The sequence below is a fragment of the Hyperolius riggenbachi genome, unplaced genomic scaffold (assembly GCF_040937935.1).
Source record: "Hyperolius riggenbachi isolate aHypRig1 unplaced genomic scaffold, aHypRig1.pri scaffold_364, whole genome shotgun sequence".
Lineage (NCBI taxonomy): Eukaryota > Metazoa > Chordata > Amphibia > Anura > Hyperoliidae > Hyperolius > Hyperolius riggenbachi.
The window spans coordinates 36,648-50,000 of NW_027152575.1; the positions used below are offsets into that span (position 1 = coordinate 36,648).

General features: G+C 49.8%; 1 protein-coding gene across 1 annotated transcript in view; it reads right to left on the bottom strand.

Annotated features, from left to right (window-relative positions):
* Positions 1-4,854: 4,854 nt before the first annotated feature.
* Positions 4,855-13,353, bottom strand: part of LOC137543905 (E3 ubiquitin-protein ligase RNF19B-like) — a 9,318-nt gene continuing 819 nt past the window's right edge. Inside the window, exon 2 of the mRNA XM_068264976.1 lies at positions 4,855-5,596. Coding sequence (XP_068121077.1) covers positions 5,203-5,596 — 394 coding nt within the window. The 3' untranslated portion in view covers positions 4,855-5,202. The remainder of the gene's footprint in view (positions 5,597-13,353) is intronic.

The following is a 13,353-nucleotide window of genomic DNA, read 5'->3' on the forward strand; positions in this document are numbered from 1 at the left end:
GTCAGTTGTCACACAACTATTGCTGTAGTTTGCCTAAGCAGGCATTTATAGTTTGAGTTGGGTCTGTCACACCAGGCTTGAAGGAAATATATAGTTGGGTGTCATCAGCATAGCAGTGGTTTGTCAGGCCATGTTTTTGGATTAGTTTTCCTAGCGGTAACATGTAAATTGTGAAAAGCAGGGGAGAAAGGATTGAGCCCTGGGGCACCCCATACTTAAGTGGTACAGAAGTGGACTGAAAGGGCCCCATAGACACTTTTTGGGTTCTGCCACGCAAGAAAAATTGGAACCATGCCATCAATGCCACAGTATTCCTGTAGCCTGCTTATCAAGATGTCATGGTCTACTGTATCAAAGGCTGCAGAAAGGTCTAGCAGTATCAGGATGGAGCACTCTCCTCTGTCTCTTGCCATGAGCAGGTGGTTGCATACTTGGTTGAGGGCAGTTTCAGTGCTGTGATGATTCCTGAAGCCAGACTGGAATGGGTCAGAACTGTTGTTTTGTAGGATTTGGGCTAGCTGGAGGTATACAGCTTTTTCAATTAGCTTACACAGGAAGGGAAGTTTAGACACAGGCCTGTAGCTGGTCATTGCATCTGGGTCCAAGGAGGGTTTTTTTGAGGAGAGGCCTGATTATTGCTTCCTTCAGTAAAGCAGGAAATATCCCCGATTGTAAGGAACAGTTTACAATTTTGAGGAATACCGGTACAAGCAGGTCGGGGCAGTTCAACATGAACTGTGTTAGGCCAGGATCCAGGTCTCAGGTATATAAGGAACATAGGCGCCAAAAGTATAAAATTAGATTAAATCAGCTTAAAAACTCCTTTTTTGGAGTTTCTAATAAATGTGTTTGACTGTCTGAATCGCAGTCGTTGTCGTGTCTGCTTGAGGGAGGTAAGACCACCACTTCCTCCATTTTTGCCAATTAAGTTGGTTTTTAAGCTCATTTAATCTAATTTTATACTTTTGGCGCCTCTGTTCCTTATATACAATTTCGAGTCCACCCTTGGTGGAGGGTTGCTACTCTTTTTTCCTGTCTACAGAGAGCGACTTCTTAATCCTGAGTGGGGTCAGAACTATCTCCCCACCTGCCTTTACAGTGGTTGCCTGCTGGTGACCCTGACTTGTGAGTATCTAGCAATACGAATTTATTGCCACCTTATCCAGTACGTATTACACTATTGGGCTCTTGGTGTTCCCTGTTTTTATCAGGTCTCAGGAAGTTTGGCGGAGGTGAAGGAGGATGCTTGATGTGACTTCATCAATTTCTTTGAAGTTTGACCAAGGTGTTATCCCTGCTAATGGTCATCGGCGCTACATTAAGTTCAGATGCTGTAAGTTGGATGGCGGACCTTATAGTGGAGACTTTGAGAAGAAATGGGCAAATTGGTCACAGAGATCCTTTGAAGACTGGATATTATGTTTTTGACATGCCGGGTTGCAGTTTTTCCACTGTGCGGAATAGCTGGGCTGGTTTGTTAACTGCATTTTCAATCTCATGTGATAGAAAGGATGACTTTTTCTCGATGATTACCTTTTGGTAGTTCTTCAAGTGGAGGATTAAGGCAGACTTAAAACGTAACTGTAAACTATAAAAAAAAATAAAAATAAGAGTTTCACTTACCTGGGGCTTGTCAGCCCCCTGCAGCCGACCTGTTCCCACGCAGCCACTCACTGGTCCTACGCCGCGGGCTCACTTTCACTACGCGCCGTTTGAGTGCATTGCCTCCTCATTCACGCTCCTGTAGCTGGACGCGTATTGCGCAGTAGAGATTTTCTCCTACTGTGCCTGTGCAGGCCGCTTCTGGCTACAGGAACGCATACTAGGATACGCGTGGCCAGGGCGCAATGGAGGCCGAGATCCATTATGGGGAAAAAAAGTGAGCCGCGGCAGGGGAACAGAGGATCGATCAAGGACTGCGAGGGCACAGGTCTGCTGCAGGGGGCTGGCAGAAGCCCCAGGTAAGTGAAACTTTTTTTTTTAATTAGTTTTCAGTTCCGCTTTAAGATTTTTGCGCCAATCACATTTGGTATCAAAGATTGGGTGAAAAGAAAAAAAAAAATGACTGAGCGTTTTTCTCTAGCGATTTTTGCCGATTAATGCCAAAAATAGCCATTCACACTTGGGGCGAATTTCCGCGATCGCGATTAGCATCTCTGTAGTAGTGATGGGCGAACACCTGGATGTTCGGGTTCGGGAAAGTTCGCCGAACATGACCGAGATGTTCGGCATGTTCGGGCCGAACCCCGAACTTTCCGAACATCCAGCTTTTGGGGGCCATATGGGGTCGCAGGCATAAGGGGGGAGCATGCCCCGATCACGGGGGGGGGGGGGGGGGGGGTCGGAAATTCCCCCCACCCCCTCCGCTAGCGCTCCCCCCTCTGCCTGCTTCCCCATTCAAAAGTTTAAGCAAAGTACCTGTAGTGGATGGCCTGGCAGTGGGCGGCACTGTGGAGTGAGGAGGAGGAGTCCGGAGAGTGACGAGTTGAGGGAGGCCGGGCAGCGGGCGGTTCAGCGGAAGTACCCTTGTGGTACTTCCGCCCTTTCTCTGACCTCACGCCCGCTGCCCGGCCTCCCTCAACTCGTCACTCTCCGGACTCCTCCTCCTCACTCCACAGTGCCGCCCACTGCCAGGCCATCCACTACAGGTACTTTGCTTAAACTTTTGAATGGGGAAGCGGGCAGAGGGGGGAGCGCTAGCGGAGGGGGTGGGGGGAATTTCCGACCCCCCCCGCGATCGGGGCATGCTCCCCCCTTATGCCTGCGACCCCATAGGGGGGCAGTATTCGGCCGAACAGGGCCCTGTTCGGCCGAACAGGGGCCCTGTTCGGCCCTGTTCGGCGGCCATTAGAAGTTCGGGGCGAACCCGAACTTAAAAGGCCGAACACCATCAGGTGTTCGGCCGAACGCGAACATCACCCGAACAGGGTGATGTTCTGCAGAACCCGAACAGTGGCGAACACTGTTCGCCCAACACTACTCTGTAGCACTAAACACGATTGCCGGAAAATTGCCTGAAAATGGTGCAAGATACAAATATTTTTTTGAGCGATTTGCGTTAATCGCAGGTGATTAACACAAATCGCCCAAGTGAGAATGGGCCTATAGGTTTCTACTACACTAGCGCTTCCAAAATTGCCGGCAAAATGCTCAGGTGTGAATGGGGCCTTAAAGCTGCCGTGTCTGAGCCCTTGTATATTACGAGAGATGATTCTTAATGGTTTAGAGGCCATTTTGTGTGAGTTAATGGTTAAACAGATAAGCTAAGAGAAACTCCATTGGACTCAGGAGGATAAGAGACGGGGAGAAAAGAGAAAGAAGAGGGTCAGGAAAGGGCAACAGGAAGTAGCAGGGGTATTTGTCTCCCACCCAGACTCTTGGTCAGTGTAGGGCAGGGGTGCTCATTCACTACATTTTCCATTCTGTATATAGAAGAGTGCTCCTAAAATTGTACATATGTAGATCATTTTGACTTGCTAATTTTTTTAAAGTAGCTCACAAGCCGAAAAAGTGTGGGCACCTCTGGTGTAGGGGATTCACTGGGGTTACGCCCAAGCCAGCTGTATGGCTGGTTCATAAGATGAGTTGGGTAGGGAGGATGCAGAGATATGGGCTAGAGTAATGGTTAGTGGGGGTGTGACATATGGGCTCGGTGTGCCAGTTACCTTCTAGGGCAGCTAAAGCAAGAGAAACAAGAGGGTAAGAAGAAGTGCAGTAACTGGTCACTGTAGTTGACACATTATTTTTAGTTTCAAAAAGTACTTTCATTGACGGTTCAGATTTAACACAGTTACAGTACTGAACAAGATATAGACAGGATTACGCAAATTCTTTATGTTAATCTTTGAAGATGGAAAATTAACCAATTGAATCCTGCCATGGTGGAATTAGATTGGTCCATTTTCAAGCTGCATAAATTTGTATGCAAAATTTGCATAATGCTGTATGAACGCAACAATTTGCATCTCACTGACATGGGATAGGATATCAGACAGCTGGGAGGTGTGGCTTTAGCTTAGGGTACTGTCCCACTGCACCTACTTTGTTCCGTCTCAACAAGCCATATAATCACAAGGAAAAGCAATTACAGTAATATTGTAAAGGTATGTTCACATCTAGGCATTGCTGTGGTGGAGTCCCTCAAAATGGAACCCAGCATGCTGTGCATTTATCAGATGTGCGCAATTACAGTTGCAGTGAAGCATGCTTTTATGCACTGTATGTGTCGCACTCTTGACACGTGGTGCGACTATTCAACACTTTTGCAATCTTATTTTCCAGGATGAACAAAGCATTGTGTATAGTATAGAAGTAGACTTACAGAGGAATCACTCCCTTCCTGCATCCCCATGTGGCTGAAGGTGTACAGGATTGGGCAGATTGGAATACAGCAGGCAACTGGGCATCACAGTGCGCTCTCACCTTGCAGCACTGGGTTCCCGGTTTGTATCCCATTAGGGCACTATCTGCACAGACTGTATGTTTTCCCCATATCAGTGTGGGTTTCCTTTGGGCACCCTGGTTTCCTCCCACACCCCCAAAACAGATAAGTTAATTGGCTTCCCCTACATTGGCCCTAGACCATGATACATACACTACACAATACATACATAGACATTTGACTATAGTAGGGATTAGATTGTGAGCCCCTCTGAGGGACAGTTAAGTGACAAGACAATATACTCTAACTCTGTAATTATAAAAATACTAAATAATAATTTCTAGGCGATGCAATGGTCTACATAGTGCCTATTCCTTTCCATCAGTCTTACAGGACACATACTGCAAATACATAATATCACTTTCCTTTAGCTTTCATTCATGTCAGAACACAAGGTCCAAAAAAACCTCCCATGAGTTATAAGACTTTATTACGCTTTATTTTATTCAACAATTCCTTACAAAGGAAAAAGAAAGAAAAATGTCTGATTTATCAAGTCCCTTGCAACGTTCCACAGAACCAAATTAATGCTCTATACATCCAGTAAAAGTCAATAAATTAAAGGAATTTACAGGAGCGCGACACAGGCCTTTCACAGTGACGGGCAGAACAGAAGATAATGTCCAAGACAAAGCATTTGTGGCATACATCAGGACTGTGCATTCGTAGGCCCTGTCCACTTACAGCATTGTGAGAAACTTCCCTTGAGGAAAACAATTATAAAGTGAGTAAACTGAGGTGGGTAGTGTAGCTACTTAACTTCACACCCGCACCTCTATAAATTCTAATTTGGCAAGGCCCTCCTCTCGGGCACATATTCCCTCCTGTTGAGCACACATGCGAGGTGGGGGGGTTTCATGGCGCTGTTCAGGCGGGGATGGCGGGAGTAGGTGGGGAGAATCATACTCCTCTGACGCTAGGTCTGGTACGTCATCAGACTGGGCATCAGAACTTTCCAGGTCACTGCGGATGCTCTCTGGCTGTGCCAGTGTGATATCGCAAGCAGTCACTTGGCCTCTGCATGCATCATCTTCTTCTCCCTCCACAAGAGGGGCCGAGGCATGCAGGGATTCATCAGTGCTGCTCTCACTCATAAGTTGGTACCGGGTAGGTTTGGCCTCAATGTGAACTTGAATCTCCAGGTTATTAACCTCCCTGCAAACAAAACAATTAACCATCCATCAAATTTATGAGTTTATTTACATTAATCAAAAATAACCCTAAGTTATCAAAACAGTGTAAAATTACTATGTGGCTCGACAGCTGTTACTCCATACTAAGATTACAGGTTCTATTTTGTTGTAAAAGTATGACAAATTGGTCACATGATGCAACTCTGGACAACTCAACTTTTGTGCATGGGGAAGAGCTATAGAAAAATTAAAGTGTACCTGAGATTTTTTTTTTTTAAATACAAAAATGGGACAGAGACACATGGTCTTTGCTTAATGACATGCCTTTGTGAAAATGCAGAGAACGGGATTGTCGCTAGATAACGAGGAGAAGGGGCGTCCCTAGCAGGAGGCACTCCTGCAAAATGCCCCTTTCCCTCCTCCTTGAGCATATTTCCCACCTCTGTGTGCCTCTACTCACCTCTATCCCTCCCCTCCAAGCCTCTCCCCCCACCAGTCGTGGCTCTTCCCTACCTCTCTGCTCTGTGAGGAGCAGAGAGGCTTTAGATACCCAGTGGTGTGGTTTCCTTTGGCTGACATTTCCCTAATGTGGTGCAAAAGCACCTTTCTCAACATATTTAGCAAGCATTCTGACAGCAGCCACCAGTGAGCCAGCAGCAGCCACCGATTAGCAGCTGCCACAGAGCCAGCAGCAGTAACAGATGACACGCCATTATCCTGTCACCCATGCTACCGGCTTCTCCTTCCTGGTGCATCAACCATGACGGCCAGTGGTGTAGGGGCAGTGTTCACCCTAGGGGGCGCTGTTACTACGAGTTGAAACGCAGGACTAGGAAAGTAAGTACATTTGGCGCTGAATCCCAGCAACGCAAGTATTGCAATTAACTGCTCTGCATGTGCCTGCTGTTGCTCCCCCCATCTGGATACCTACACAGGGGAGCACCTCTACCGGGCCACCTACACAGGGGAGCACCTCTACCGGGCCACCTACACAGGGGAGCACCTCTACCGGGCCACCTACACAGGGGAGCACCTCTACCGGGCCACCTACACAGGGGAGCACCTCTACCGGGCCACCTACACAGGGGAGCACCTCTACCGGGCCACCTACACAGGGGGCACCTCTACCGGGCCACCTACACAGGGGGCACCTCTACCGGGCCACCTACACAGGGGGCACCTCTACCGGGCCACCTACACAGGGGGCACCTCTACCGGGCCACCTACACAGGGGGCACCTCTACCGGGCCACCTACACAGGGGAGCACCTCTACCGGGCCACCTACACAGGGGAGCACCTCTACCGGGCCACCTACACAGGGGAGCACCTCTACCGGGCCACCTACACAGGGGAGCACCTCTACCGGGCCACCTACACAGGGGAGCACCTCTACCGGGCCACCTACACAGGGGAGCACCTCTACCGGGCCACCTACACAGGGGAGCACCTCTACCGGGCCACCTACACAGGGGAGCACCTCTACCGGGCCACCTACACAGGGGAGCACCTCTACCGGGCCACCTACACAGGGGAGCACCTCTACCGGGCCACCTACACAGGGGAGCACCTCTACCGGGCCACCTACACAGGGGAGCACCTCTACCGGGCCACCTACACAGGGGAGCACCTCTACCGGGCCACCTACACAGGGGAGCACCTCTACCGGGCCACCTACACAGGGGAGCACCTCTACCGGGCCACCTACACAGGGGAGCACCTCTACCGGGCCACCTACACAGGGGAGCACCTCTACCGGGCCACCTACACAGGAGAGCACCTCTACCGGGCCACCTACACAGGGGAGCACCTCTACCGGGCCACCTACACAGGGGAGCACCTCTACCGGGCCACCTACACAGGGGAGCACCTCTACCGGGCCACCTACACAGGGGAGCACCTCTACCGGGCCACCTACACAGGGGAGCACCTCTACCGGGCCACCTACACAGGGGAGCACCTCTACCGGGCCACCTACACAGGGGAGCACCTCTACCGGGCCACCTACACAGGGGAGCACCTCTACCGGGCCACCTACACAGGGGAGCACCTCTACCGGGCCACCTACACAGGGGAGCACCTCTACCGGGCCACCTACACAGGGGAGCACCTCTACCGGGCCACCTACACAGGGGAGCACCTCTACCGGGCCACCTACACAGGGGAGCACCTCTACCGGGCCACCTACACAGGGGAGCACCTCTACCGGGCCACCTACACAGGGGAGCACCTCTACCGGGCCACCTACACAGGGGAGCACCTCTACCGGGCCACCTACACAGGGGAGCACCTCTACCGGGCCACCTACACAGGGGAGCACCTCTACCGGGCCACCTACACAGGGGAGCACCTCTACCGGGCCACCTACACAGGGGAGCACCTCTACCGGGCCACCTACACAGGGGAGCACCTCTACCGGGCTACCTATACTGGGGGCACCTCTACCAGGCTACCTATACTGGGGGCACATCTACCAGGCTACCTATATTGGGGGCACATCTACCAGGCTACCTATATTGGGGGCACCTCTACCAGGCTACCTATACTGGGGGCACCTATACCTGAGTAGCTATACTGGAGGTACCTGTACCTGGCTAGCTTTACAGGGGGAGGTACCTGTCATGCTATACCGGATACACCAATACCTGGCTACCATACTGGGGTAGGGAAGCCGGTCAAAATTCCACATCGGGGCCCAGAGGTCTGTAGCCACGCCTCTGGTGATCACTGGCAAAACAAAGGAAGCCCTGGCAGACGCCGACACTTCCTGACTGCAGTGCCTCTCCAAGGTTCAGCAGCCAGGTCCTCTAGAGCCGACTCCCTGCTCCCTCCGTGGTCCGAGGTGATCTTAGGACTCCGGCACCACCTATGCTTACACATCTGGGGTCAGTTTACACAGTGGGAATTGCCAATTGCAGTAGAGGTAATTTGTTGGATGCAAGAGGAAGAAGCCTAAGCTGCTACAGAGGCGATTACAGGATGCTGCTATCAGACCAAAATCAATTATCCTATGGACATTGTTTGAATTCCACACCCACTGGTGGCACAGGACCTAGGATTTTTATGATAATTTACAGGGAAGATAGAGGGAAGGAGCCTGCTGGTAATTTAATAATGGAGTGGCTGGAAACCCATGTACTAAACAGAAGAGATACAATTTTCTCATATTTTGGTTTTTATTCTCATCTTATTTTTATGGCTACAGATGATATGAGTATGGATGAAGAAGTCTGTTATGGAAAAGATGAAATCCCCTATAGGGAAATGAAAACTTGGATAGAAGTTGAGGAGGGGTGGAGTTAATCTAATAAAAAGTAACATGGCGGAAGACCTATCGATCTTGACAAAGACGGGTGAGTCCGTCGAAACATGTCGATCTGAACCCGCTCTGACTGTTTGTGGCATCCTATCAGGCTCCACGGCTGTCAGTAGCCCTTCATCGCCTTCTTCATGGAGCAGTGTCCGGAGTTATCAAGTGGAACGCATAGGAGCGTCCCTTGACATGCATAGTAGGAGAGTGGGAAGTGGCTCATCTGTGTGAATCGCAAGGAATTACTAGGAGCAAAGTGCAGAAGTGACGTCACGGTCTGAGGTGAGCCTGCGGAGAGCGATCGCAGCGTTTTAAAACGTCCTCTTGGCCCGATAATGGACCACAGGACATTTAACATGTCACCACTACCGTCAGAACCTGCAGAGCCTTGATTGGGGAAATGGTAGACTTCCCTGAACCAAAGTGCCCGTAAGCAAAGATCATTCCTTTAACGAGAAGCCAATGAGCTTTGCCCTTACAAAACCCTCTCTGTCTCACAGAGAGTGTGAGGTCGTCTAGTGGTCAAAAAATAAATAGATACAAAAATAAAACACACATGTCACACTACATTTTACACTTATTAATTAAAAATAAATTAATACCTCCCCCTCCCCCCCAGTTATCAAAATAAAAAATTCTTTTTAAGTATGTTCCGGGGATCCCAGAACCCCTGCTTGCAGTGTACTTCCCCACCCTACTACTTTTTCGTGGAAAAAAAAATCCTAGGGAGAACACCGACTTGGATATTATTCATTGAAGTCCTGTTTGTGGAATGTTTGATGCTATCTCATGCTGTCTACTATTATGTAATTCACAGTGCATAGATTTTCCTTGTTTTTTGTATTGTTATTTACTGTTAGAGTGCTGTTTTACTATAGCGCTATCTTGCACCCTACCTAGGCCTTTGAAACTAAAATACCAAATGCGATATTTTACCAACCTAATAATTTTACAAAACAGGTATTAGTAAATCGAGCCCAATGTGCTTTAATCAGGGCTGGATTTACCATAAGGCACGTGCCTACAGGCGCCTTGTGTGGAAAAGGCAGGTCCCCGACAGTCCCCTCTCCTACTAGCAGTGACAATAGTGCTGCAGGAAAAGCCGCCTCGTCATTTACCTACTCCAGCGATGCGACCTTAGCCGCATTCACAGCGTCCTGTTTCCATGGTCACAGGGCGTCTCGTGATCTGCCTGTACCAGTAGCATAGATGGGTCACAGGTTTAGTAAGGGCGCTGCTGGAGACACCATCCACGAAGGATAAGAGCTGGCAAGTGACAAGGCAGCGCAGCATACAGCCTCCTGGTGTGTGTGTGTGTGTGTGTGTGTGTGTGTGTGTGTGTGTGTGTGTTTTTCCTCCCCCTGCCTCAGCAATGTAACTTCATACCTTCCTTCTGCACTAACTTCCTGGGCCCCGGGATAACAGAACTCAGTACTGAACTGGAATGTGAACTACTCCTGTCTATAAACCAGGTACTTTCTCTTTCCTATAGACTTCCTCTCTGCTTGTATCCCAAACTTTCCCCAGTGCCCCATGCACATGCTTCCCCCTCAGAGTTCACACTCTGCAAGTCAGGTTATCTCTGCCGTGTGTGTGTGTGTGTGTGTGTGTGTGTACATCTGTAGCGCGTGTGTGATGCAGGGTTGTACATCTGTAGCGCGTGTGTGATGCAGGGTTGTACATCTGTAGCGCGTGTGTGATGCAGGGTTGTACATCTGTAGCGCGTGTGTGATGCAGGGTTGTACATCTGTAGCGCGTGTGTGATGCAGGGTTGCACATCTGTAGCGCGTGTGTGATGCAGGGTTGTACATCTGTAGCGTGTTTGTGATGCAGGGTTGTACATCTGTAGCATGTGTGATGCAGGGTTGTACATCTGTAGCGTGTGTGTGATGCAGGGTTGTACATCTGTAGTGTGTGCATGTGTGTGATGCAGAGTTGTACATCTGTAGTGTGCGTGTGTGTGTGTGATGCAGGGTTGCACATCTGTAGCGCGTGTGTGATGCAGGGTTGTACAGCTGTAGCGTGTTTGTGATGCAGGGTTGTACATCTGTAGCATGTGTGATGCAGGGTTGTACATCTGTAGCGTGTGTGAGATGCAGGGTTGTACATCTGTAGTGTGTGCATGTGTGTGATGCAGAGTTGTACATCTGTAGTGTGCGTGTGTGTGTGTGTGTGTGATGCAGGGTTGTACATCTGTAGTGTGTGTGTGTGATGCAGGGTTGTACATCTGTAGTGTGTGACTGTACAGTCCACACACACTGCAGCGACTAGTGGAGGTACATTGGCTATCATTCATAAAAAAATGTGGTCGGTAACAAAAATCCGTGTGGGAGAATACCGATTTCGGTAGTTTAGACTTCTGGGTGGTCATTCATAAAAATGTTGCCAGTTGCTATACAAGTGCGGAGATTTCCAGAAAAAGGCCGTCGGTAGGCTTGCAGAAACAGAGAAGCTGCCCGAGTCCCTCCGTGCACTGCTCTCTCTGCTGCTGCTTGGGAGGTCGGTCTCCATTCACTTGTATGTATTCCACATGCTTATCGTTACTGCCGAGGGAGCGGTAATCCCCGTCCGCATACCGCTTGCTCTAAATGTTTATGAATTAACATTTTGTTACTTTTTCTAGATAATTACCGCACAAGGCGGTAATTTATCGCTCTGCCAGCTTTTCATTCGGGAACAGCCTTTATGAATACACATTTTGCAAAGTGGTCGGTAAAGTGAGCGGTTTTCAGCATTTCCGCATGCGGGAATGCTTTATGAATGATAGCCATTGTGGGTGAAGGTCTAGATCACCGGGGAAGCCAAATGAGAGAAAGAGGGAACGCTCTAGATACCAGGGGACTGTATAGGGGAGGGAGAACCACTAAACACAAGGGAGCTGTATAGGGGAGGAAGGAAGGACCACTAGACACCAGGGAACTGTATAGGGGAGGGGGCCATTAAACGCCAGGTAACTTTTATAATGGGAGGGCGGTGGCCTCTAGACATTTAGATTGGCTCGCAAATTGGTCTCAATGTTGAGTTTTGTCCCACTTTGTATTTTATACCCGTCTCCTGATTATCCATTGCCTTCGGTGGTAGGAGAGCCTGCCGCCTGGCCTCTCCAGAGTCCAGTAGCTCAGACAGCCCCCCCCCCTCCCCAACAAACAAAATTAAAACCTCCTCCATCTCCTTAGTAATTAAAGTGAGTCCCAGGCTATATCCCAGCCAGGACCCACCACAGGTTTAAGGGCTCATTTCCACTAGTGTGGCGTGCATCTCGCAGACGCATGCCGGCACTGAGCGTGTGGGTGGGATCGCAGGCGAATCCCATGAACCGTGCCATGCACTGCTATGGGATTCGCAGCCTCCGCCGCCAATTCTGCGGGGGGGGGGGGCTCCCGCAAGCGATTCGGCCGCAGCGCCGTTATCCTATGGCAGAGTTTTCCCGTGCGATTCATGTGCGGGAAAACTCTGCGGAATTGCGGCGGAAACCGCAATAGTGGAAACAGGCCCTAAACCTAGAGGGCTCCAGACCACCATCAGGCCTCAGCCTACCATCACAAGGTCACCAGCCAGAGCCTCAATCCTACCACCAACACCACCAGGCCTCCAGACCACCAAGAAAAAAAAAAAAAATGGGTGTAAATTGGGGTGTGGCCTGTATTAAGGGGCGGAATTTAGGGCGCTAGAACCTCAGTGCCTACAAGCTCCAGAGTTGTAAATCTGGCCCTGGCTTTAATACATTTTGAAAGAACTGGTTTAAACCAAACTATTTGAGGCATCCTTCACTACTGAATCAACTTCAAACTGTGAACCCCACACAATAAGTCATGAGAAGCTTTTGCTTCAAACAGGGCTGGATTAAGTGGTACTGGGGTCCTGGAACAAAAAGGTAACCAGGAGGCCCTCATCCCCCCAGCAAAGTCAGACTCTGGGACACCCAAGTCAGCTTCCTCCCAGGTGGTTTCTCCCCAATTGCTCCCCTGCATGATGAGTGGATGCCTGGCTGTCTCTTCTCCATGTGGCACATGTTATAAGAAAATAACCTGTGCCGGGTCATGGAGCTCCTGTGGGGCTGTGGCAGCGCAGGGGGTGGGAGATGTGTAGTATAGGGGTTAGGAGCTTGGCAGTGGTTGGGGCTCTGGGGTAACTGCCCCCTTTGCTTTAATGGTAGCACAGGCCCTAGCTTAGAAATGGTGGTTTCAAATACTAAAGGTGCCCATACATTAGAAGATTATGGGCATATTCGACCAAGAAACAAATTTATCTCTAAATCGAATCAGATTCGAAATAAATTTGTCTCTAATCGAATCTGCCCATACACTACAGGCTGATTCCCGTCCGATTTCAGCATGAAATCATCAGGGAATCTGCTGAGCTGCTGCGTCCTCCCCGCCGCAATGTATAAATGTATGCAGTGTGTGTGCATTTATACATTACCTGTCCGGTGTCGGCCTCCACGCGGTGACCGTCCATTTCGTTGGGTAAG